General features: G+C 45.3%; 1 protein-coding gene across 1 annotated transcript in view; it reads left to right on the forward strand.

Moving 5' to 3' along the window:
* VSTM4 (V-set and transmembrane domain containing 4) overlaps positions 1–27346 on the forward strand; it is a 105767-nt gene that overhangs the window by 50640 nt on the left and 27781 nt on the right. Inside the window, exons 4-7 of the mRNA XM_085608764.1 lie at positions 10738–10845; positions 17677–17710; positions 19679–19779; positions 22423–22487. Coding sequence (XP_085464890.1) covers positions 10738–10845; positions 17677–17710; positions 19679–19779; positions 22423–22487 — 308 coding nt within the window. The remainder of the gene's footprint in view (positions 1–10737; positions 10846–17676; positions 17711–19678; positions 19780–22422; positions 22488–27346) is intronic.

Below are 27346 nucleotides of genomic sequence, written 5' to 3' on the forward strand. Positions count from 1 at the left end.
GTGCAAGGTCCTCCAGTCTTTCAATCCAAATTGGATAGTGCCTCCGTAAAGACCCGTCAATATATGTGGATCCTCCCAAAGGAGCTCTTCCTTCCCCTGGCCCTGCATACCCCCCTCCTAAGAAACAACTAACACTCTGCCTGAGATACTTCCAGAACTCGTTTTGACTCAGATACTTACTTCAGAGTATCAGTTAATCACACAACATCACACACTATGGGCCTGATTATGATCTTGGCGGATGGGTTACTCCATCACAACGGTGACGGATATCCCGTCCGTCGAAATATAAATCCCATTATATCCTATATCCTTCACGACTTAGGCCAGGCAGCAGCAGTGACATCATCCTTTCATCTTGACAAACGTAATAGAGTGATTATTGCTTTCCCTTACAGTACCACACTTGCACAAGACGAGTCTTGCATATTCCACCAGACTGCAGGAAATAGGCACACACACAGGGAAACTGGACGAGTGCATTAGTGAGCAAAGGTCAGTTATGATCAGATCAGATTGTAGGTGTAAATAACCAATCATTACTCAGACAATCAATCAACATTTATTGATGATTACTTAAAATAATTACGGTATATCTATATAGAAATAAAAATGGACATCACATTAAAAGTATTAATTTCTTTAAATATGATGAATTAAAAAGGATAAAAACAAACGATCATGTGAAGTTAAAAATGTGTACATAATAAAAATATTCAATAGCTCAAACGAAAAATCTATAGGTATTCTGTTTTGTTTGCTACCACAGATCTTGATTGGGTTACAATTAACGATTATCAAAACTTTGACAAAATATGAACCCATTAAAGATTTGATTCCAAACGATACATGTACAGATATTCATTCTTTATTTAGTTTTTTTTACTCAAAAGTGCTTAAAGCAATTTGTATACATTTTATCAGTCTTCCGATAAGGCCCATGTCAATATCTTTCAACCACAGGGGCATATTTACAAGCCGCTTGCACCACAGGAGAGTCAATTTTTTTACACTACAGTGGCACAGCCTTGTTTCGGACCTCCTTTGGGGAAGCGGCAACGCCCTATGATGAAGGGGCATCTTGGGGCTCTCAACTACGAGCTTTATTGGGCATCGACGCAGCTGCAGTGACCAATAAAATGGCTGAGGGAGGGCCCCAAAAACAAGCGATGTGAGGTGGCAGGTGTGTGGGGCAATGCACCGCTCATGAACTGTCTTCTCCATCATGCAGGTAGGAGGGCCCTGCCACTGGAGGGTCACTTTTTTACTCTCCTGTGGCGCAGTTTGCTGCCCCAAATTTACAAGACCACCCAAAGCCACCCTGAGAGGCTTTTCATGGCCATGTAATTATGGCCCCCTTTCATGCATTACTCTGTATGAAAGAGGAGTTCCATGTGTTTTGCTGTGGGTGTTATCTACCTGGGGACAACAGATAACCTTTAAAGAAGTTTAGGCAAGAAAAGGAAAGGAAATGGGCCGTGGGTTTCTTTCTACATTCTGGTGAGAATTTTGCACATGACAAATCTGCTCTGCGTTACATATATTTATCTTTCCCATGTCAGTTTGAGTGTCTGTGCTGTGATTAAGTATGTGCAGTGCTATCATTGAGTGAGATTGTGTAATGTCAGGAGTGTGTCTGTCTGTGCAGCTCCAGTCAAACTCAGTTTATGCAGGTCAATTGTGTTCTTGGCCTACATAGGTTTGAGCACAGCTGTGTTTTTGTCATTCTGCCTAATGCTGGTTACGATGCTCGGTCCAGCACTGGTTGTGTGTCTTCCGCAGTGCAAGGTGTGTGTCAGCCTTTGCAATATGGACAAATGTGTTTTCAGTCCTGTGTACTAACCTGGACAATTCTTGGTCTAAATCTGGCTGTGAAGTTATAAGTGTACGCCCTTGTGCAGCAGCAAGCCTATCTCAGGTGGCTGTAAAATGCTCTCTGCCCCTTCTGTAGAGATGAACCCAGTCACATGTTGTTGGGATAGGAATATTCCCTGCATCATAAATGGACATGTACCGCTATCCTAAGTGCGTGACTACAAATGATTCTGAGTACTGGGTCATGTTGGATCCATTTTGGCTTCCCCTTAGTTTGTAGTGACACAAAATGGAGGATCAGAACAGCTTCCCACAGACAGTGGAAGTGTATTGCCTGCCCTCCTGTGTCTGGAGTGTATAGACTCAAACACTGAAGAGAGACAGAACTAATTTAACAAATTCCATGCAGTCCTATCTAACAAATGCCTGCCTACTAGTTCTTACTAAGAATTGTTATTTGGTAGATGGTAGGGTGGAGAGGTGGGACTCCAGTTTTTCTTGTTGCAGGTTAGACAGTTTCCAGACAGGCCTGCCTCTTTGCCTATCCCTGATTACTGCTTCAGGAAGGCGAGTGACAGCCAGGAGACGAGAAGTCACACTTAAGACACATTGTGTCCATGTTTGGTCACTATTGCTTGGAGCCAGCTCCATTTCTACCTCATTTCTACCTGCTGTGGGTGTCATCGCTTTGAACGTAGGGTGTGTCTGCAGAGCAATCTGGAAATTACATTCGAAAGAGAAACAACCCAAACCAGTTTTGAAACCTTAAATAGTGCATCCACATCCCATGCATGGAAAATGTGTATAAAAGTGGGATCCACACCACCACACTTTGTTCCAATCCCACGTTTGTCTTGACCAAGTAAGGGAATATTCCAGAGAAAAATGAAGCACATGTAAAGTACAGTTATGGTTACAAACCAAAACCTAACAACACTCTAATTCACCAATAATGTTCAAGTAATGTTGGGGTAAAGAGTGAATCCAAATGACTTTGAACTGTGTAAAAGTTGGGGTTCGAAGCTGTCACGGTTCAGGTCATTGAGAGAGGTTTGCATGTTTCTTATATGTTGTTTTTGGCAATTAACAGGAATTCTGTCTTGGATGGGCTGAGCCTCAGGTAGGCTGTGGACAATGAGGTGGTTGATGTGCAGGCAGTGTTTGAGGCACTGGATGCTTGAAGCGGAGGAGACTTTCAAGTAGAATTATGATTCATCAGAACACTGGTGAAATCTTGATGGTGTTATCTGTGAGTCGGGCATTAAGTGGCTCCATGTAGAGGCTGAACTTGACTGGAGACAGTATGGAAGCATTGGGGACTTTGAAGGTGATAGGTATCTTTTGGGACCTGGAGGTGCCAATGTGAATAAACTGGTGTTAAGAAAGGCAGGAGGAGAACCAGTAAAGCATGAAACATGGCATATGATGTTTAGGTATATTCAAGATGTTCAAGTAATGAAGAGCCTAGATTGCCGGGTTCTCCAGATGTGCAGATAACATGGTACCTGAAATATAGACTGTTGCAAAGTCACCTTGTGCCCCCCCTGGGCACCCCCATTTTTTGCTGACTGGTACTGGTGGTAACTGACTGACTGATTCTGGGATCTGCCTAACCACGCCCAGGGCCAGTGCTATGCTGAAAACACACTTAAAAAACACCTTCATACACTAGGGTACACTATGGGTTAGTGTACCCCTATGGTTAGAATGACCTCCCCATAAGGCCCTAGTACATAATAGGGCATAGGGATCAAAACTACTTTTAAGTCCCTGGTATATGATACGGCATGGCAGCCCTTTCTGCACTTGTATGTGTGCACCGCTGAGGCCTGAGGTCAGTTTAAAAGTAGCCCTGTGTTGCAGGACTGACTGCTTCTAACATGAAAGTTGTGCCAAAATTGAACTTTGGTGTTTGGGGCACTTACAAATTAATAAACTATGATATTTTGGCATTTCAGGTACCCCCAGGGTCTCCCCTAGGAGTCCCAGGGCTAAGGGTCAGGTACTTGTAAGGAGGACGCTTATAAAATAGGTTTTATATGCCTTGGGTTTAGTGAAATTGCACACTTGACTTCCCACATTTTAGTAAAGTGCTTTCAAATATAGACTTTTGTGTTAGGAGCACCATGGAGTGAGAATCTACATTCTTTTTATATTTTTAGAACCCCTAAAGTATCCCCTAGGTGTTCCAGGGGTGGGGGGTCCTGTAGCTATAAGCAGGGTCCTCATAAAAAATGTTTTATAATCCCTGGTGTTGGTGAAATTGGCCAGTTAATTTTTCCCATTGCAGATCCCCAGCCACATAGGTTAACATGACAAGAAGTTATTAATTAATAACTCCCACCAGGAAACCCATAAAATTAAAACAAGGACTTACTAGAACGGTATTGATAAATCTAACAATATGCTATTGTTGAATTTATCCTAAAATGTGCAGACAAGAATTTATAAGACTTGTCTGTAACCAAAATACAGCCTTCCGGTGATCTGCCCTGATTGGTCAGAGTTAAGTGGATTAGCCAGGCTGCTTTGATGAGGTGATGAGTAGCCCCTGGGGTGAAAGAGCAATTCTGGGAGGAGAGGGTTCTGATGCACAGGAATACCTGGGCAAAGGGGAGGTGTCATAAACTATGATCCTCAAAAGAAGGTGGGGACAGGCAGAAGCCAGTTACATTTACACCCCTACTCTTTGAACCCAGCCAGATTGCAGGCATAAGGAAGGAATGCGCAGATGCCAGGGGGTGTGAGAATATGGATATGAGACATTCTGAAGGTTGGTTTAGCCAGCTCTTGCCTCTCTGCTGAGACTTCTGGAGAAATAGTGCTTTCTGGGAGACCATTGTGCCACACTTTAGAGAAAATGGTCTGCTCTGGGGTGTTGCCCTGTACCTCATTGTACAGGAGTGCCCTCCTGTGTGACCCCAGAGAACACTGAATAAGTACTTGAGAGGGGCAGTGCCTCTCAGACCTTCTGCTTGAATCAAGAGGAAGAAGAAGGGTCCATGCTGAGAAGTTTGATTTGCAGCAACCAGGCCCTGCACTATGACTGACTGCCCCTGCTGCACAATCTGGAACTACAGCCCTATGGACCTAACTTGCTTCAAAAGAAAGGACTAAAGAGTGGGTTCCCTGCAAGATACTGGTGAAGAGAGCTCACCTGGACCATCACCACCAAGAATCCCCAGCCTGGAGTACTACCAGTGGCTTTGTACGGGTTTTGTCCAAGTGTATTGTGGGAATTGAAGTCACAAACCTTCAAGGACCATCTTGGAGCTTCCAGACCCTTGGAGTAAGTTTTGGACACTTTGGGACCCTCAAAGGGACTTCAGGAAGAAGTTCCAGAAGTTTGAAGAAGTTTGGAGCAACTTTGGGAAAAAGCTCCATGAGTGGACCCACTCGACCTGGCCAGCCAACCTGGCGACCCTCAACAACGAGCCAGCCTGCCCTTCAGGTTCATTCCACTGAAAAGCTCCAGAGGTCCGACTTCCAGAGTTTGACAGGGAGTTGGTAGAAAACCAAGTCGGCGCATCCTCACCGAATTCGGCCTGATGAAGAGCATCATGGGACCCTGGGAGCAAAAGCGCCGTAAAAGTTTTTAAGTCTGAACGTAGAAAAGGAAACCGGGAAAAGCTGCGGGAGTCAGGTCGGCACCTTCAACCGCGAGCTGGTCTAATTCTCAGGTTCGTCCCACTGGAAAGCTCCGGAGGTCTGACTTCCATAGGTTTGACCGGGAGCTCGTTGCAAGACAATCCGGCGAACACTCACCGAATCCAGACTGGCTTCGAGGGACCCCGGGAAGAAAATCTCCCGAAACGTTTCTAAGTCAGAAGGCAAAAACCTTAACTGAGACCTGCCACGAGGGGTAGCTGCACAGAGCGCCATCGCGTTCGGCCTGAAACTTTGACTTTGTCCCGGTCTAGTGCTACCAGATGTCCCAAAGGGGCTATACGTTTCTATTTGCTACATAGTGCAAAATCTTTAAAAGTTCATATCTCCGGTTCCCTACATTGGACTTTATTTGTTTAGGTGTCATTTTAAAGAGAAAAATATTTCCTCTTTTTATACATTGGTTTTGGAAATTTATTGTGTGTCGTGCCTTAATTATTTACTGAATTGGTGTTTTTAAATGCTTTACATATCTGTCTTTGAAATTAAACCTGCCTGCTCGCAGACAACCTATCAAGGGTTGAGCATGGGAAAACATTTCTGAGACCTATTGTGTTAGTGACATTATTGTCATTGGTAGATGCCTATTTACCACTACTAACAATTCACTATCCGACATAGATATAATGCAGATATTCACCTAGAGAGGCACATATAGGTATTCTCCAGATTTGAATGTAATTAGGCACTTGAAGTGTGTCACATTCCAGGTGTGCGGTATGTGTGGTATTACAGTATAGATACACTGTTGTTGTATAAATACACTCTCTAAGGGGACTGGTACTAAGCTCAGGGAAAAAAGCCATACCTCATCTGTGCCAATAATGAGCAACCTGAATTTTAGCAGTGCTCAAGGTGTACGTTTAATGCGACCTCCAAAGTATTGCCATATGAATGCGTGCAGGGAATGATGCTTCCAAAATGTAATACTCATGGTCGGTACGTAATGGAACACATGAAATGATGCCAGATTCCAGATGTTTTGGCAATGATTTAACTAAAGTGATGCCATATTGCAGCTCTTTTGGTAATGAGGCACCTAAAATCTAATCCTACTTCAGATGTGTAGATAATGCACCACCTGTAGCTATTTTAAAGATATGCGGGTAACACGTGACCTAAAATGTAGCCAAAGCCAATGTGTAGAGAGAATTAGAAACCTGAAATGCTGCCTTGCATCAGGAGTGCCAGTGATTTGGCAACTAGGGTACATCCTTTTGCCATGTGTGCTGGCAATGCGGCCCATGATACATAGCTACACTCTGGGTGTGCAGGAAATGTGGTACATGAAATTGGGGTAACACTTATGCGTGCAGTGTAGCAAAGATTGTGTGATTGAAGTCAAGGTGCCTATGCCCAGCACGTCATGCCAATCTAAGACCCTTAAAGGACCAAAAAGAGTCTAGTGCCCATATTATCAAGAACAGCGATAACATTGTCACCGCTTTAGCGGCAGGAAACTGCCTCTAAAGTGGCGATAAGGGGCTTGATAATATGCCCTAGAGAATTCCAATAGAAGCCCAGGTTTGAGGTTCTTCACACCAGAACCTGGGCTTCTTTTGGAATTCTCTAGGGCATATTATCAAGCCCCTTATCGCCACTTTAGCGGCAGTTTCCTGCCGCTAAAGCGGCAATAATGTTATCACCGTTCTTGATAATATGGCCCTAGACATCTCTGGGTGAAGAGGGAATCTGAGGAGTTGGGATAACACTGCCATGTATGCCAGCTAGGTATCTGTATGAAGACTGATATGTTTGCATACTGAGAGTGTTCTGATTTTCTTTTTTGCAGGATCAGTAAAGCCAGAAAAAATTCCAGTAGGCTGCTACTGGTAGTAGTTATGGCTTCATTAACTCCAAATTATAGAATTTAAAACCAAGGGTGCTCTTCATGATTCACTATATGGCCTTGGGACACCGGAGAAGATGACACTTTGGGCCTAACTCTGTGAACCTGAATTTAGGGTCCTGGACTCATTTACTTTTGGATTCACAAGAGCTGACCAGCGGCCTGCATTGTCACACCCTAATGCTTGCTTTAGGTAGCTGTCCCTCAGCTACATATAACGTCATGAAGGACAGAAAAGGGATGCTGGTATTCCTGGTGGGCAACACACAAAGATCATCACCAGGGCCTCCTGGAGAGTGGCGGTCACACAAAAACCCAGCAGTAGGCAAAGTAAACAGATGTGGCCATAGTAAGCTGGTGTGATTGCTGTTAATTTTGTTTTTATTGCAATTGTATGCCACAAAGTTTATAATATAACTTTCAAATAAAAAAAATACTTTTGCATATAATTTTAATAGAACCGTGGAGGGGCTTTCCAGCAGACAGATGTTCAGTGAATATCATTAGAAGCACTGAGCCATGTTTCTTGTTGTACTAACCCCGGACTATTGACCACCAAATTCTGCCTCATGGATCGTGCCCAACGAAAGGTCATCAGTGGTTTCTTGTGTATTTTAGGTCCTAACACGTGATCACTACATAATATGTGCCAGTGTTTTTGAAAGATAACTCGAATTCCCTGATGTTGCACTTTAAAACTCGCAATAAAGCGGAATTTCTGCTCATTAGTATCTGAAGATTTGGGTCTGTTGATGTCTGTAAAAAGGAGTTGCAGCCTGGGTTTTAGATTTGCTTTTGCCTTTGCTTGATCGAGGATAGATCTGTTAGAACCTCTTGCTTTAAATCTCTCTGACAATTCTGATTGGGCAATTTGTAGCTGCTGAGGATTGCTACAGTTCCTTCTCATACGAAGGTGTTCAGCGTATGGAATACTATTTTTGAGTTTAGTGGGGTGGAAACTCTGAGCATGCAGTATCGTATTGCCTGCAATGCTCTTTTTGAATGTTTTGGTTTGTATTTTTCCATCTACCACATAAATAGTTATATCTAGAAACTGTACTTCTGTGTCACTGAGGTGGGAGGTAAAATGTAAGATTAGGTCATTGACATCGAGTCTACTTACAAAATCTTCTGCAGATGATTTGCTGTTACGCCATAAGACAAATGAATCGTCAATATAGTGTGACCAGAGTATCACGTTGTCATTCATTTCTTTGCCATAGTCATTTGCCAGCACCTGCTCCTCCCACCAGCCCATATGCAAATGTGCATAGCTGGGGGCGAAGCAGTTGCCCATGGCAGTACCTCTCATTTGCTGGCATAAATCTGATTCAAACTGAAATATATTGCTGCGTAGGCACCAGCCTAACATGTCTACCAACATTTCTCTGTGTTTAAGAAGTGACAGTGGTCGAGAAATTAAAAAATGTTTAACTGCCCTGATACCATCAGAATGCGAGATACTTGTAGAAAGGGAAGACACATCTAATGTGATCATAAAATAGTCTGAATCCCATTCAACGTCATAAATTTTGTTCAGGAAATCTCCTGTGTCCTTGGTGTAGGAACTCAGACATTTTACCGGATCCTGAAGAAAGTAGTCTAAATATTTGGAAGTGTGTTCAAATAGACTGCCCATGGCCGATATAATTGGTTGACCGGATGGCATTCTGATGTTCTTATGTACCTTTGGAATAAGATACAAGATGGGAGTGATAGGTGAGCTCACTTTGAGAAATTTGAATTCTGATTGAGGTAGGATTCCTAACGCTTTAATAACGACTGACTTATTCACAATGTTTTCTGTTATCGGCTGAGACTTCGCAGCACTATACAAACCCAGCCACTATTTCCCACTGTGCAACTAGGATTACTTTCTGCGACTGCCATGTCACACCCAGGAACTCTGCAGTGAACACATTAGCCAAATGTGATATGACAGCCTAAAATAGTGCATTTCCCACTTATTGGTTTAACTTGCATTTATTTTTCATTTAACATGCGCCTGTAATTTTAAATGTGCTACAACACAGTGAGAAAATCCAAAAATAGTTACAGAATATGTTGCTCTTTTTAGTCACTTATTTGATCCTGTGATGCCACTTACTGACCCTGCCCCATGGCATTCGGGATCTCAGTTCACACACTTTATGTAAATGAAGACAGCCTGTAAAAGCACAAATTAAAGAAAAATTGCCCTTCCAGGCTATCTTCATTTACAAATAGTTGAATATGCATTCGCTCCCCACTGGGAATGCAGCCACGGCCCCCCAGGGGGGCACGCCTCACAGTTTGAAGACCTCTGCTCTAATGTGAAGACATAGTTTAAACACATCAGAATGACAAAAAAAACAAAAAAGGATAAAGATTGGAAAGAAAAAAAATTAATGGCAAAGTAAAGTTATTGGCGGAGCAGCCTGGGCACCAAAGTTCATTTATTTTTAGGTGAATGTGCACGTGATTAAGCAAAATGCTGTCGCTCGCAGTGCAAGAGAGCAGCGACAGAAGTGGACTGATACACTGTTCCACGCTGTATGATGTGGTGGGTGGAAGCAAAATGTGAATGGCAACTAAACACAGGGATGCTCTTGACATTTACATCATCTCGCTCCCAATACTGTGTAAATGGTGCTTCTGGGACTCTCAGACAGGCCCATCAGTGAGGGGACATTATTTCCCACATCTCTGCTTTTTCATCTCCCCACACTTGTGTTGTTACATTTATAGACCGATTTTAGCCCAAAGCTGCCCTAGTTATTAATGGGAAGGCAGCTAACACAGCAAGGACCAACAGATGGCGCCAGATTCTGCATCTGCCTATGTCCTCTTTCCTCAGAAAACATTTGTATAAAAGCTTTAAACAGGGACTTGTGTAGTGTGCTGACCAGAGCTATGTGGCAGTGTCTAAAATGCCGGCCTCACTAGCTCTGCCAAAGCTTAATTTGAAATTAAATAAGTGCTAGGGCTCTCGTCAGGAGACCACTGCAGCTTGCACCACAAATTGCCCCTGCCATACTGCCAGTGATGGTAACAACATAACTACTAACCATTATACGCCTACAAGTGTGACAATTCAGACTATTCCAGGCACCCAAAACTATAAGAATGGCTTGGGAGGCAGGTAATAGTCATTTTTAATGTATAGTAAATTAATAATTGACAGTTGTTGTGGTTATCTGAGACAGCTCCACCTTGTGGCAGATTGTCACAAGTGCAGGTGTTGACAATTAAGTGCCGGTGCCGAGCACCCGAAACCACCGGCTCAAATTAAGCACTGGCCACTCTGCATGTTTCTAGTAAACTCCCAGGATGCTCCTGATGTTCCTATTGTCACACTTTTCTTCCCTGTTCTGCACCTATATCCAGGCATCCCCTTATTATTCTCTTCTTTCTCCTTCCCTCCCCAGATCTGTACGTGTATGCTGTGCTGTTGTGCTGCACTGGGATCCTCAGCATTCTGCTCTTTGCAATTGTTGTTTGGTGCCAATCTCTTCCCAACAAGAGAAAAACAAAAGGTAAGATGTTTTCATAAAACAGAAACAAAAAAGGCAGCTCTGCCTAGGGTTGGGATGGGGGCTCAGTGCTCCTCTCCTGGTGAATCTATTCGTGTGATGGCCAGAGAGGAAGCCCTGCTCCCGTCTTCCCTCGACTGAGTGAGCCCAGGGCAGACAAAGGCAAAGAGGATCTACAGGGTGTCCAACGTAGGTTCAAGGGGTCCAGATCGATTACATATTTTCAGGATAAATGGTTCAATTTAGTTTCATTGTTTTAAATTTATCTTCATTGGATACCCCGAAAATCTGTCTTGGATCCAGCTCTCCTGGTTTTAGGTACACTCTTTTCTTATAGCATTCCTTCTACACTCCACTCAATTTCCTTTAGGATCACATAGGACCCAAGGATAATTTTTCAATGTTTCAATTTAGATAGGAGGAAGGTGGGACACAAGTTAGAATCAAAGACAGAGAGATGCTTCAAGCCTCGTGCATATCGCACTGACGATAGAATCGAATTTTATTTGGGGTTTATTTTATTTGCTCTACCTGTGAGCTTTCAACAGCATATTTTAATCAGGATGTAGAGTTTTGGATATTTATTTGTCTTTACTAACAAATACTTGTATAAATCAATTGACTGTGGTATAATACTAAATTATTTTGTGCGCCTGCATATGGCTAGGTGGGTTGCTCACACGGGGTCACTGAGGAGACCAAAGAGCAATTGCATTGTATTTGCATCTATATAGGGCTTACTACCCTTGACAAGATGTTGCAGAATTGTATGACATTTGCAGCATTCTGGGTATCACAACTGCACCTCTTGAGACATCATTTTACAGAATCAAAACTGAGCTGGCCTGGCACAGAGGTTTCAGGAACAAGCAGGACACAATAGGAATAGTGGTGAGACATTTAACATGTAGTTGCAATGCAATTTATGCATTTACGCAAGACCTATTGCATTGCAAACGGTAGTCATCATGAACAACAGGAGGGAGGACAAATGGGTGGTGGGGAGGCACGGACAATGGGAGTGCTTGCGGGGGGAGAAGGGGTCGAGAAGGCATGGACAACAGGAGTGCGGGGGAGGGGGTGAGAAGGCACGGACAACAGGAGGAAGGGGCGAGTAGAGAAGGCAGTACGAGAATCTCATTAAAGAAATTAGTGCTCACAGTCTAAATAACATGTACTGTGTAACACTCAAAGTAAGGGGCCAGTAGCCATGGGAGGATGCCAATGACGACCTGGCTGTAATAAGAACGGACTATCAAGCCTATAAACTAATCCGAAGGAAGCATTTACGAAGGACAAAGACACAAGCCAATGAAAAATATGGGCGGGGGAGTGGGCGGGCTTCCCTCACGTATTGATCTACAGCAGATCTTCACCAGAGCAGCGCTTGCGTGCTGACTTTAGGCTCGACCTAAAAAGGGATGCAGTGAGGGCAGTGTTTAAAATAAGAATTGCAGCAAAATGAGCACTGTATTAGTGAATCAGAACTGGAATGACCTGAAACAAACCTGGCTGATCAGAAGACTGTGCACCTATCATGAAATGTGGCCTTGCGCTCAGAAATGTGAACCCTACATTCCACTGCTCCCTCAGTGTGTTTCTTAGTACTTCCCCTCATGGGGACCATGGTTGAATCTACAGCAATTTTATATTTTACCACAGTGGTGTGTACAGAGTGTGGATTGACTGAAGGGAAGTGACAATAAACAAGCACTGGCAAAGCCAATAGGTCTTGCCTACGAGATGAGACCTATTGGCTTTGTCAATATTTAGACTGGTACAACAGTGCAGCTGCAGTGCAGCATGGCTATAAGTTTTTTAAAGCGCTATGATGCGGCATCTGCATCCATCAAGGGCGGTTCAGCAAACTTTGCAAAACCCAGGTCTGTAGACTTACTTTCAATTGAACTTTATATAGAACAGAACATTAATACACATGGTTACGGTCCCTGCCCTTTTGATGATCTCCTTATGAAACTGTACATTTAACATATTTGTCAGGGCCTATACATAACTGAAATGTGACGTGTAGCACTTTACAAAAACCCCAAAGTAAATAAATACAAAACTGAAAACAACTTACTATTTTCTGTCAGTCTCACTTGCAACTTTCAGTGAATATTCATGACATCATAAGTAGTTCCCTGTTAAAAGGCTCGATATCTTTACATTGATAATTTATCAACTAGAACATCTAATTTTAACTGATAGAGTGAAGATATTGTGTTTGATTGTTCACTCATAGGCCCTCCGTACAAATGACCCACTAATCCACCCGGTAACTTCGTTCCACTGGAGTTACCAATACCAGGGATACTGCTGTTACTGCCCCCTTCGGAATTAAGATGCCACTGGTAATGACAGCAATAGTCCTGATAATGCTCTGGTCAGTATGGAATGGTTTATAGGTATAAACGCTGCCCATTTGTAATGTTGCTTCAAACAGGTATTCACGCAGGGGCCGCAGTTACCTGCAAGACAAAGTTTATCTCGCCCAGTAGTTTTCCCCTACCCATCTCGTGCACTCGTTACCACAGGCCTAGAAGATTGTATGCCCACCCCAACCTCCCGCCATAGTATAATGTTTAAGTGATAGACTTTAGCACTTGAGCAACTGACATCGAATCCTCACTTCCCTGCTTAAACAAGTTATGTTAGGTTTGCTTATGAAGCGCACGTATCACCCCGGCTGGGGTCTCTCGGCGCTACTGCAGCTCCAAAGATTCTGAAGGCCCAGAGTGAAAGAATGTCAGAGACTAGAAAAGCCAGGTCTTAGATTTTCTTGAACTGTTTAAAGTCCGTGCATGCACGTAGATACAATGGGAGCAGATTCCAGTGCTGGGGGGCTTAATGTGAAAATGAATGCCTACCATACCTGGTGGGCGAATACGCCGGGAAAGTAACAGGAATTTCCCACTGGATCTAAGACTCCAAGTGGGGGCATACCACTGCAGTTTACCCTGTAGATAGGGTGGCCCACTTCCATACAGGGCTTTATGGACCAAACAGAGGCGTTTAAACACGGCAACTTATAGTCTTATCAGTAAAACTGCACATGAGTGCGATTTTTGTGGCCATGTCAATGGAAAATGTCCTATCTGTAAACGACAATGTGCTACCACACGATGCTTTAGTAATGTATTTGCAACAGTGGGCTGCAAAATCCACCACCAGCTACATACCACACCCATTCCTCTCTCCTATTGAAAGGGGGTGACTCATTTGCTACATTTGTTCTATGCGATACTTTGATTTTTCACAATCCTTATGACTTAAAAGAGCTCCCTCACTCGGAAAATTGTCCCAGCACCACTGATTGGAATAATTCTCAGTTTTTTCCCTATTTGATGCTTATTTGACAAGTCTTGCGCTCATTGGGAAAGGATGTGGCATAACAGCCAGAGTTGCTGACTTTGTAGTTGTGGAACCAGGTTCGAGTCTCAGCATCCTGTGATTCTAGACACATCACTTAATCTTCCTGTGCCTAAAGAAATGCATGTATCCTTGTGTAATCTAACTGGTGCTCATGTACAGCGCTCCAATAACTTCGGGTCGATTTCGCGTTATATAAAACTGCTACATAAATACATACATTGTCCTGGTTGCAGTCGTTTTCTTTCGTGCCACCCCGGGTCTCCCTTTGCCTGCCCCCTAGTTTGAAGCTCACGTGCGTAGGAGGTGTCGAGTAGCCCGCGGGCTGACCTCAAACACCCTTTCCCTGCTCCTCGACTGCAGCTGTGGCAGACGGGCCCTAGACCACGGCGAATGCATTCACGCCTAAGAACAGCTCTGGAGGCCTCGGCTCCACATGCCAAAGAAGTTAACAAGCCTGTGATTTATTTTAACCCCGAGGACATTTGCTATAAAACTCTATACTGCTGGTATAAAGTTGGACCTGTGCCACGCTGGCATCTGGTTCTAATTGGTCAGCGTGGGTGTCCGGAGCCAGCCTTCTCCTCTCTGACTCAGTGTGGTGGCCGTGGAGCCGCCGTGTCGACGCTGAAGATTTTCCTTTCGCTGCACTAATGATAGAGCTGCTGCAGTGCACTCGTATGGATCTCAGGGGCAATGGCCCCTGTAGCATCGCGAGACTTGGCCGCTCCCTTTCCTGCGTCTCCTCGAGAGCTCACAGCTGTCATCACCCAGTGGGTAAGGCACAATGATGGCCCCCCTGCTGAATGTGGTGAGAGGCTCTTAAGTCTCCCATATCTCACAGATATTCATTTTCCTTAGGATGAACGGGTCCCCTCTGAATATTTGGAGGCCCTTGAAAGTTTGGGGATCCCTGCGCCGCAGGGGCTGCTGGAGCCTCCATTTCGGCACTGTCTTCACTGCAGCTCCACAGCAGACCGAAAACGCTGTCTTTCTTTGTGGCTGTGGCTCCACGCGAGTGGACAGCCCTTTCATCACTGGAGCCCCATGATAGTATAACCCTTTCTCCTCCCAGTGGCTCCTGGCGCCAGTGCAAAGCTCTTGTTACTGTGCACACAGCGGCGGCTCCTCCGCAATGGCGGAGGAGCATCGCCTCACTGCCTAGCTCAGAGCCAGCAAGTGTAATATAAGACGATGTTCGTGCATTTGCCGGTTCTTAGCCAGCGCTGTAGGTAGTGGCAGGGCCTAGGCATGGGCTGGGCGAGGAGGAGCGCTACGTGCACTCCACTCCCTAAGTGCTCATGTGTGTTTTGGTCGGCCCGACCAAAACACACATGCGCACTTAGATTTTCTGCTGCTCAGCTGCAATGTGCAGCTGGGCTGGAGAAACCCCTGTAGACTCCCTTGTCTGAGCAGAGCGTCTATTCAGCCCGCTCAGAGCAATCCCCTCGGTGCTCTGCAGCACGGGGATTGGATGCAAATCTGTCCCAGGGCCTGTTGGGACCCAGGAAGAGGAAGAGAGGAGGCGAATGCGATGCAACGTTGGAGACGGCCGGCAGCTAAAGGTATGTTTTTTGTGTGGAAATCTATTATTTGTCACCCCCCACAAGATCCTCCTATCGTGCTGCCCCTCCTGTGCTCCCCCTCCCACCTCACCACCCTTTATTTGTGGCGGCCGCCACTGTGTGAACACCTCTGTAAGCGCCACGAGTCTCTTCAGCTCTGTCGCCTTTGCCATTGCATCTCATCAAGACATCATGTACAGCTCTCTTTCTTGTGACTGCAGTCCACTATCATTGGGTCAGAGTGACGAGAAAGCCGTACAATATTGTGGAGATACGATGAAGCAAGTGCTTAATTTGTAAAAGAATAAGTGCCAGTGCCCAAAGCAGCCTAGAATCCACATCAGACCTCTTTAATCCACTAGCTGACACTTCCAGAGTCTTTCTTTCACTCTTGCAGGTTCCTGCTTTCTCCCTTTGTGAGGGATTTTCTGCCTTCCTCTTCCTTCTTCTTTCTCCTTTGCGTGTTTTTATATTTACTCTCTTGCTTTCGGTAAATGTTTTATGAGGAAAAATATGTTACAGTACCCGAAAAGGAGTGCCAGTGGGCCCCACCGTCAAACACCGGATCAAGTTAAGCACTAGATGGCTCTGTAAACTATCACAGAGCCACAGTAACAAGAGCAGCAAACTGTAATGGGGCTACAGGCACAAGAACTGTTCACAACCATAGAGGGACTGCGGTGACTGAGATCAAGAGTGTCTGATTAGTAAACTTATTGTGCAACACTGTGTGACACCGAGGAGAACCCCATGCATGCCCACCATGTGGTTCTACTCTAGCTTGGAGGGCCTTGTGGAGAAGGGCTTAAGGCGTTTTGTTTTCAAACTTCTGTAACATAGATTACATCATTAAAATGTTGAGAGCTCTATTGAAGACAATTCTATTCTCAGTGGGTGGAATATTATAAAAAGCGTTATAGCCCTTCTGCCCTGGGCTATACCAGTTGGTGAAGGCCCTCACCCTAATTATAGGCCCTTGCCTGCAGCTTGGGCCTATAACTCAGGTTCAGGTCTTTAACCACTGGTATAGCCCTCTGCAGAGGACTGTAATGTCTATTGTCAGAGATAGAATGGGCAAGTACCTGTGGGTTGTCAGAGTCCAAAGCAAGCACATCTTCACTTATGTGGTGTGGGAATATGAGTCTGTTTCATAGCACAAGATAGCTCATCTGGTACAATATATTAGTGGGCTGGTGGGCCTGTTTCTGAATTATTTTAACACTTGCAGGTGACTGCTGAAGTATATACCTGTGTCCTCAGAGTAGATTGTGTAGTCCTTGTGACTTGCCCATTGCCGGCAAAATTAAGAGTGTTTAAGATATCTTGGTTCTTAATAAAGTTGCCACATCACTCAATGTCAACAGTGACACCTGTTTGTAGTTGTAGGCTTTCAGTTAATGCCCAGGGAATTTTAAGGGTGGGGGTGTTGGTTCACCTGAATTAACTCATAAATTAACAATGCTAGATTATGTTGGCCACTCAGGAAAGATTAGATTGAAACATGGAGTTCCTGACCTGGATCAATTCGGCTCTCCTACTCATGTACTGGCCTAGAAGAAGGTTTTTGATAAATGTATGTGGAAAGACACATCAGAAGTGAAAAAATGCCTGGATTAAAACTTCATATGAGAGATCTCCGCAGGTCTGTAGAGCCCTGTCCTCAGTTGGTCGCTCCTCCTGGGGCAAGCATGGGTTCTCAGACTCCTGAAAATTATATTTTGTTGTAGGGTCTCCTGCAGTTACGACATATTTGTACTTTGCCAACTTCTCTCCTTTCGTGCTTGTATGATACTGTGCCGGGAGGCCAGGACTGAGTGATTAAGTCGCAGAGATGGTAGTTGCAGCAGACTTGGCCAACCTGAGCCTCACCTTCTTTCTACATTGTTTTCTCTTCCAGTGCGACATCAGTTGGTGAGACATCCTCAGAACAGGTAAGAGACCCTTTCCAACAGGCACACTGTTGTCATGTACAGATACTAAGGGCACTGCAGGGCTCATGGCCTCACACTACCATAGCTCGGAACTAATGGGCAAGCTGTGATCCAGAACACAACGTTTCACATGGTTTGTGGCCAATGGGTGAAAGCAACAGAAAGAGTCACATTAACTGAAGGCAGGATTTCACTGGTAAACATTGATTTAGACTAAAGGCCTTTTCTCCATAGGCATCTAATGACTCGTAGCCCAGTAGTGATCAGGAACACAGGCTCTCACAGGATTTATTAATAGGACACACCAGATCAGATGTGACCTAAAACACAGACCTTTCTGTGCCTAGAGCGAATGACCTGGAGACTGCTGTAATCAAGAAGTGAGTCCCTCATGGTCTTTTATTAAGGATCCTGGTACTAGCAGAGACCCTTAAGCGCATCCTGGATCCCACCCCAGATGCACTTGAGCACTATTGAAAGTACCACCAGGGGCTCAAACTCTCTGCACGTCTGCACCAGACTTAACACAAATATATATCCAGTGCTTTAAATAGGCAGGCACTGTCCGCAACGAAGTACCTGCACTTCTTTAATTCGAAAGGGAGAGTACCTGCACTTCTCAGCACTGGTACAATGCTTTTAATGTAAAAGTACCAGCACTTCTAGGGAGCAAACAGGCTCTCTGGATAGCGAGTACCAGCACTTCCTTATTTACATTTAAGGCACTGCATATATTCCTGTACTTGTTTATAATTGGTAATCATCAGCTGTGGCCCGTGCAGGTAAGAACGGTGGGGCTGGTTGGAGGGAGGATTTCAACAGACGACTCTCTTGATATCATTGGTCCCCTCAATCTCAAAACCTTAAATGAACGCTTCATACTGGCCATGGTGGACTATCACACTCGTTGGGTGGTTTACAAGTGTGTGCACCAGATTAACACAAAGGTACTCATTAGCTTTCTCAGGGACGTGTTCTTTGATGAAGATATCCCGTACATTCTGGTTACTGATAACGGGGTACAATTTATATCGGAAAACATGACAGATTTCTTATCTGAAATGGGCATTACTCATCACAAAACAGCTCTATATTGTCCCCGTGCTAACGGGTTAGTGGAACGCATGAAACGTTTAGTAAAAGAGTGTCTACAGCAAGCAGAGATCTTAGGAATCTCAGCGAAGGATGCTTTGCAAGATAAATTTCGGGCCTATCGCTCAACCCCAAATTTGGTCACGGGGTCTTCCCTTTTAGCTCCTTGAAGTGTAGAGTTCCCAAAACCAGACTCTCACCTCCTTTAAAAAGACAAAATACATGTGTAGTAGATCGAGACGAGATTAACAAAAAAATAGTTGATCATCAATGCAAGTACAAAAACAGGTATGATGTAACAAAACATGTTAAATCTTGCACGTTCGCAGAAGGTGATTGGGTTTGTGTGGACCTTCCCAAACCACGCAGAAGGGAGGCTACAAGATTCTCAGAACCCATAAAGGTAACAAAAGTGGGCAGAAATGTAGTTCAGCTGGCTAATGGGCAAACCTGGAGCATGGACAGAATTGTCCCTCATAGGCACGTAAATGTTTCTCATGTTGATGCCCAAGGGGGTGAGAGGGGTAGTGTTGCTCCAAGGAGATCCCAAAGAACCAAGTCCAAGCCTGTGTGGGTAAAAGACTTTTGTACTATATAAGGCTTATCAATTCCGTGTTCTATTGCTTTTCTCTTTATTTCCACATATGTGTTCCTAAGGTTGCATTTCTTCTTGGTATGCCCCGCCACCCTCTCCCTCCACCTCTTGGTATGTACCACTCTGATGTGTTATGGAGATTCCACAGCTGACTCCAGCTGACTGGAACCTGTGGTGGTGAAAGGAACGAATAAAGAAGACTCTTCACTTTACTGCGCTTCGTCTTCTTTTTGTAACAGTTCTCTTTGTCTTTACGATGCTGTCCCCTTTGTATCCTGCAGTTCGGGTGAGACAGTGACGAGTGTGTCAAGTTTATCACCACTTCAGCCAAAGAAGAAGAGGAAGCCGAAGCCGGAGCTTCCGCCAGCGGTGCCTGTGAAAGGTAAGGAGAAGCCAGATTAAACATAAAGGAGTCTTTGAGTGATGGGACAGATGCATATCATACAAAGATACCTTGGAGGAGCGAAGCAAGCACTCACAAGTCCAAAGTGAGAGGGATGTGAGCAGAAACACCACCATCACAATCTGACCAGCACATGAGGCAAATCATTTTAAAGAGAATTGAATGAGATAGCGCGGCAGGCCCACATCACCCTCAAACTGACCAAAAGATGACAGAACAGATACATTGTACCCTTAAGTGATGGGCGCAATAGCGTTGATCATTCCATGTGACCTGGAAGTGAAAGTGCAACTACTCGACACCTCAAAGTGGCTCGCATATGATAACAGACATACGTCATTACAAAGTTACCTGGGTATGCTAGAACTTAACAGCATGGTAGATCAGAGCAGAGCACATCAACATCACCCTAGAGTGACTCGGAGCCACAACACCCTCAAAACAGCAGCTGATCTATTCAGGTAACTGGGAAGTGACGCAGCAGACATCCATTTCACATCCAGTGGCATCGGTGTGATAGAGCAGACCCACACGACTGCTCAAAGTGTCAGGGAGCTGATAAAATGTGCACCCTTCACCCAGAACAATTGTGATGTGATAGTGCAGATGACACCAAGTGACCTGAAACCAAAAGCACATGCAGACCACACCGAGAGTAACCTGGATTTGATAGAGGAGGACTGAATGAGACTAGAATGACCTGCAAGTGGTAAAGCAGGCACAGTTCACACAATACTGATGCAGGACTGCTAAGGGAATGCAAGGTTTCTCCCAGGTGACCTGTCGTGCAACAAAAGACACACATCATCCCAACGTTACCTGGAAGTGAATGAGGAGGCACACATCACCCAAAGAACCTGCATATTAAATCACCAACACAGGCTACCAGGGCAAGGCTGGGAGCTGACAGCAGCTTGGCACAATGCGTTGATAGCGTAAGCAACATTTAATGGGTAAAAATAATTCATTATAAAGCAAAATGTTCTTAATATATTGGCTAAAAGCCTTACTGTCATACCTCTGCAGTCCATCCGTAAAATCAGTCCTTGGTCTTCCAGCCTTCCAAGAGGTTCCCTTGCTTCTAAATGGCAAATCAGAAGTGCACATTATTTTAACAATGTGGAATATATCATGCAGATATGTTCATGCATGTGAGCCTGGAGGTTATATTAGGTGGCCTGCAATTGAAAGAGCTGATCTTCATCGCTATAAAGTGATCTGGAACTGATTCGGCAGACACCCATCCAAAAGACACATATCCAAAATAGGAGGCACACTTAATGTTCCAAAGTCATATGGAAGTCATAGAGCGGCCGCTCACAATGACGTACTGATGAGAGAGAACATCTCACCCAAAATACCTGGTAGATAGAAAACAGAGGGGCATATTTTCAAGGAGCTGGCCCGCCACAGCGGCATTTTTTTATTTTTATTTATCGGTGGCGCAATCAGTGCTTCACACTACTCCATATTTACAAACTGACGCATTGGGCCCATTGTGTCAGTTTGTAGAGGCCTGCGTCACATTATATCTGTGCCAGGTATAATGAATGCCGGGTAGGCATTCCCACAACTTTTTACATATGATGTGGGGGTAGAGGGAATAAGACTCAGGCAAAAAATGTACGGCTACAAAATTTGCCAGTTTCGTATCAGCACAAAGGGGCATATCAGCAACAACCGGCGATAATTATCGCTAAGCGCACTTAGCGCTAGGATAATTATCGCCGTCTAGCGTGGATTTTTATCGCTGAGATAGCGTGCTATTAGCAACGCTTATCTCAAAAGCGATAAAAATCCTCACGCTAACTGCCTAACGTGAGATTATCGCTGGAAACCCAGTGATAATCTCACACAATGTGGCGTTAGCTTGATGATAGGGACTCACAAACTTAGCCATGATATCCACCTTCCATAGGATATCATGGCTAAGTCAGTCCTGAAGCAGGTGTAAGGAAAGTAGCGATAACAGGGGTTATCGCCCCATGCTTCATAGCATGGGGCTTGATGATAGGAGAAATGTCGCTTAGCGACATTTCTCCTGTCATGTCAGGAACGCCCACTTTGCATCTCATTAGAGATGCAAAGCTGGGCGTTAGGAATTCCTACGCTAACGCAAGATTTCACGCGTTAGCGTGAGCTTGCTAATTAGGCGATAAAATTATCGCCGCTTTTCGGCCGAAAACGGCCGCAAAAGCGGCGATAATTCTATCGCCTCTCCTTGCTGATATGCCTCAAAGTTTGTAACATTTTGCAAATTTTGCAGGTGCACAATTTACCATCATTTTTTACCATGAAAGACTAATTCATGAAAACGATTAATGAAGGAAATACATTCTTTCTGAACCAGTCTCCAGTATCTTGCGTGATTTTGAACACAAAGTTTGCATTCAGTTTTCATGAGAGATACAGGCAAGAGAAATTTGAGAAATTCTATGATTTTGGGGGTCCATTCAAATATAAACCATGAAAGTGAAAGAGCAGATCTACTTCACAGTCACAAGACCCAAAATAGATGAAGCAAATACATGTAAATTGGACCCTACAGATGGGCAGTCGCTTTGGTTCTGAGTCATTTTTTTTTGCTGCTGCATTAATTGCCATCCTGGTTGCTCTTTCCAGCTCCAGTGTTGGAGGTGCCGCCCGGACCCAAGCTGCTGAAGCATCACACGGGTAACATTGCACTGGTAAGTCCCGCTTTGTTTGTTCTTAGACGTCTTCTCTTTAAAGTGCCCATTCCCCTTCCGGGTCACAGCAGGCTCTGAGAGGGCTGTACTGCCCCTCCACTCCTCGAGATTTCAGAGGGTTTTCACAGTCATATCAGTAATCGCTTGGCCTCTGTACTACATGGCGTGCTCAACGCCTGTCTAGACAAGCATTTACAATGCAATGGTCTCGGCAATATTATAGGTAGAGCTATTGGTATTGCTCATTATTTTTTTATTATTTTTGTATCCCTAAATAAATGGCATTGTCATTTCTATTGGCATTAGCTTTTTTTTGCATATGTGATACCTATTGCATTAGCAGAGAGAGAGTGAGGTAGTGAGATAGAGAGAGAGAGTGAGGTATTGAAATAGAGAGTGAGGTAGTGAGAGAGACAGAGAGAGAGAGTGAAGTTTTTAAGTAGTGTGTTAGAGTGAGAGATAGTTACTGTGGTAGTGATATTGTGTTGCTGTGAGAAAGAGAGAGTTGAGTAGCGAGTTAGAGAGTGAGGTAGAGAGTTAGTGAGACAGAGTGTAGTATAGTGAGAGATAGTGAGGTAGTGAGAGATAGTGAGGTAGTGAGAGAGAGAGAGTTAGGGAGAGAGAGTGACGTAGTGAGAGAGCCAACCCCACACACATACAGAACCACCCACACAGAGCCACACACATACAAAGTGTATCACCCATACATACAGAGCCACACATACAGAGTCAGCCAGACACAGATAGAGAGCTATCCACACAAATATTCAGAGCTACAGACATCCACATACCGAGCCACTGACTTACACATACAGAGCTAGCCAGAGACATAGAGTCACTTAACACACATACCGAGCTAGCCACATAAAGGTACTGAGCCATCTATACACACACAGAGGCACCTATGCACTTATTGAGCTACACATACACTGAGCCACACACCCGCACAGCTACACACATAGAACCACACAGACATACACAGACTTACACATACTGAGCCACACACACACAGCCACCTACACATACAGAGCCACACACACACACACACACACACATAGAGCCACACAGTAACCTCAACATTTGACACATATTTACTTTTTGCTACTTCAAATGTCACCGCTACCATAGATCCAGTTGTAGAGTGCATGGATTAAACTATGAATACTGTGTTGAAGATGGAAGGACGCAGGCAATACTGCAGTTAGTTATTTATAGCAGCGGCGTTGAGTTATGATTCTCAAGCACAATTTAGAATAGTTCCACCATAATTTACATTAAAACCATAAAACAGCAATATACGTGTGACGTCATTCCCACCGGAAAATACCATAGGCTTGAATCTTCTGGCAATATTTACATTGTGTCCGTGGGCTCAATTAACTAGCAGTCCTTTAAAGGGTTTCCTTAATTAAAGGGGGTTAAATTAGCTGTAGATACTTCCACTTGCCAGTGAACTCTAAAGGAGGGTATTACAGCATTACAAGTTCAACCCACCTTTAGCTCTTCGCCCTCTGAGGCTCCTAGGCCCGTACGTGCCCAGGTGAATCCCAGAATGCAGCGCTGCTGGCCCCAGAGATCTGACGTACGTCACAACTATTAACTGGCCCGGGGCAGGAGTTTGAACTCCTGCGAATTCAGCTAGCATGTGATGTGTCCGAGGCCCAATTGGGCAATATTAAACGGTGTAATGACAACAGCTATTGCTTACAGTGCTTTGAAACATAAGTGAGGCACTATATAACAACAGTTAATTTGCAGGGTGCCCGCTAGGGCCACACCAGGAGGTTGACGGTGTCACAGATGACACAGGAAACACAACCGGTGCTCCGTCTCCCTGCATCACTTTATCAGGGTAATAAAACACGGCGGACTCCTTATCAAAAGCTGAAGAATTCCTTGGAGTACCTTACACCCACAGGGCCGGGAGTGTTCAGTCAAAGAGGTGCGCAAGAACAAAGGCGAGACACTGAGCGTCAGCAGCAGCCAGGATCAGATAGGATCTACGTTGGCTGGGAACCCGGGATTAGCAGTTGAAGACTGCACACTGCCCCCACAGTAGCCCACAGGTCCAGAGTCAGACACCCCACGTCTGCACCACTCAAGGAGTCAAGACGGGGGGGGGGCACCTCACTAAGTGACATCACCCGGTACGTGCTCACATTTCCATCTTGTGGTCGGAAGTGCGGCCGCCAAGCCCCACCGCCAGACAACTATATTACGTTTCGGGTTGTTTGCCCCCCACGGGGGCTCCTTCTGTGGCTATTGTTGGGAGACAAAGGCGCCCCTGTGAACTGTCTGCAGAGGCCCGGGGCCAGGAGATACAGGCCTGGGGGCGCGGGCGTGTCTCAAAGTCGGCAAATCAATCAGGTTTACAACTTTGTCGCGAGAGCTCACATTTAAACACAAATCACAGATAAGATCTGCAGGCTGTAACTAGAAACAGGCAGCAAGCAGAAGGACCTCCTTAATGAATGTAAGTGGCTCCTACACCTGGGCTCCCTAAAGGAAGCAGCCTGGACTACCAAATTAGGTAGCTCAGCGAGCTAAGCACTCGCTGACGAGAAAAGCAGGTAACAGATTCAAATCTCTACAAAGTTGTCCTTTTAATCTGTTAAATGTTGTTAAAATGAGCACAAAGTTTACTTGGGTTAAAATAACTGCATATAAAAAGTTATGCTAAAGCGCTCTACAGACAACGTTAGGAACAATTGAAGCGGCGCATTTCTCTACCGGCAACTCTCTCCCAAAACAGCTCGACACAACTGCACGGCCCTCCCTCATCCTTGCTCCCCCCCTGCACTACTAAGAGCACTGCAAATAGCCGTCACCTCTCGCATTGCAACGCCACATGATCCCAACCCCCAAAATAAACGTCACGCCGCTGCACCGGGACATTCCTGCCGGACCGTCACCACTGGGGAAGATGAGCATGGGGGTGGTGTGTGAGGGAGCCAGACAGGGCAGGGCACTGCAGTCTGGAGTTTAAAGGCAAACAAGAAACACGACAGAATCAGAGAGAGACAACTGCCTTTCTCCGAGGCAAAGCAGAAATGCCTCAGAGAAAGGCAGCGGCATTTTCGGATTCGGGGGCGTGTTTTCGGATTCGGGGGCGTTTAAACACGCCCATCGAAAAGTAATGAAAAAACATGCCCCCGAATCCGAAAAGGACGGGGCCTGTTCGGAGTGACAAACCTCTTCTCCAATGGCTGGCCAGCATTCAAGAGGCCAGCCAATGGAGAAGAGGAGAGAAGAGGGGCGGGTTCAAGCCCCTCTTCTCCAAAACATTAATTCTCCGGACTTCCGGTTCTGCCTTCGGCAGACCGGATGGTCCCGAGACCTAAAAAACAGCCTTCCCAGTTGTTAATGAGACTTTTTCTCTATCAATGTGGAACTTTATTAGTACAAAAAGAAAAAAAAAAGCTGGGAGCAGGAAGCAAATATTTTCTTAGGAGCCTGCCACCACTGTTGCAATTTGCCAAGGTTGCAGAATATCAAGGCTGTCAAATCTAGATTCCACCCATAACTCCTTCCTCCACCACCCTATACTTCCTGTCTTTTCTGTTTACCACACTTTACCGCTCTTTCTCTTTCTCCTATCTTCCTTTCCTGCCATTCTCTCTCTTGCTCTGGGTCAAAGTCTGATGATCAAAAATAACTCACAGTCACCAAAGAATGACTGCCTGTGCCTGCAACTAGCAACCTTGGCTACAAACGCATGCAGGGCGTGGTGTAGTTATGATCCTTATTGACAGGAAGAAGTCTCTAGATCTGAAACAAAAACATACAATAGTCAGAAATATGAAAAAGTCATACATATTCAAGTTTGGGCCCCAACCGGAGCCGGCTTTCTTTGATTGTTGAGTTCAGTTGATGTCTATGGAGATGAGCTGTAACGTATCTACCCTGGGCTAGCAGGCGTAGCGGAAAACTACGACGCAACTGTTATCACAGATTCCACATTTGTAGTGACCAGTGCCGTCTTACCTCATGGGCACGTTGGGCAGTAGTCTGGGGGCCCCACGAGCATAGGGGCCCCATGCAGACCAGAATTTACCACTAATTTTCTGTTAAACAAATGTAGGCAGGGCCCAGTACACTGCTTTGCCCGGGGGCCTATAATGCTGTTAAGATGGCCCTGGTAACAACTGTGGATAAGGGCGGGGCAGTCCCTATCACTTATCATGAACCCAAAACTCTGTAAGAAATGTGATTTTCTGGCACCATATAGCTCCTGAAAGCTATGGCTTTGGAAGGGTTGTGTGTTTTTTACCTTTTACTTTGGACCAGCAATTCTGGAGGAAGCAACCCTGTGACACATGTCAGGGAAGACTAGGAGTGTCCAGTGAGGGTCTCAGGGTTCCTATCAGACAGCTGTCATACAGAGTATGAATGAATGACCAAGATTTATAAAACGTACATAGGCATCTAGGTGCTGTAGTATTGCAAAAAACATGCAGCGAACTGTTAGAATACAGATAATTCTGTGCCTATCTATGAAGTGAACAGCCAAGCTTTGGGGCGTGGCCAAGCCGCGGGCTAAGATGGCCGCACGGCGTTGAAGCTCCGCCATCGACCCGGCGCAAACCCTGCTTTCCTCGCCCTCCTGATGCGGGCGCGGGACGCCAGACGCTGCCGCTGACCCTACTAAGACCCCGGATGCGCTGGGATGCAGAGCGGACCTCCCGGGCCACGGGGGCACCCGGAGATGAGCACACCATCCTGAGGCCCAAGATGGCGGGCTGATCCGGGAGCGGGGGACTCGAGTGCGAGGAGGGCGGCCGGCCGAGAGACAGGTAACCGGGGGGCTCGGAGGGGGGGGGCATTGAGCACCGGGGTGCTGGCTGGCGGGGGCCTGCTTC

The sequence above is a fragment of the Triturus cristatus genome, chromosome 1_2 (genome assembly GCF_964204655.1).
Source record: "Triturus cristatus chromosome 1_2, aTriCri1.1, whole genome shotgun sequence".
NCBI lineage: Eukaryota > Metazoa > Chordata > Amphibia > Caudata > Salamandridae > Triturus > Triturus cristatus.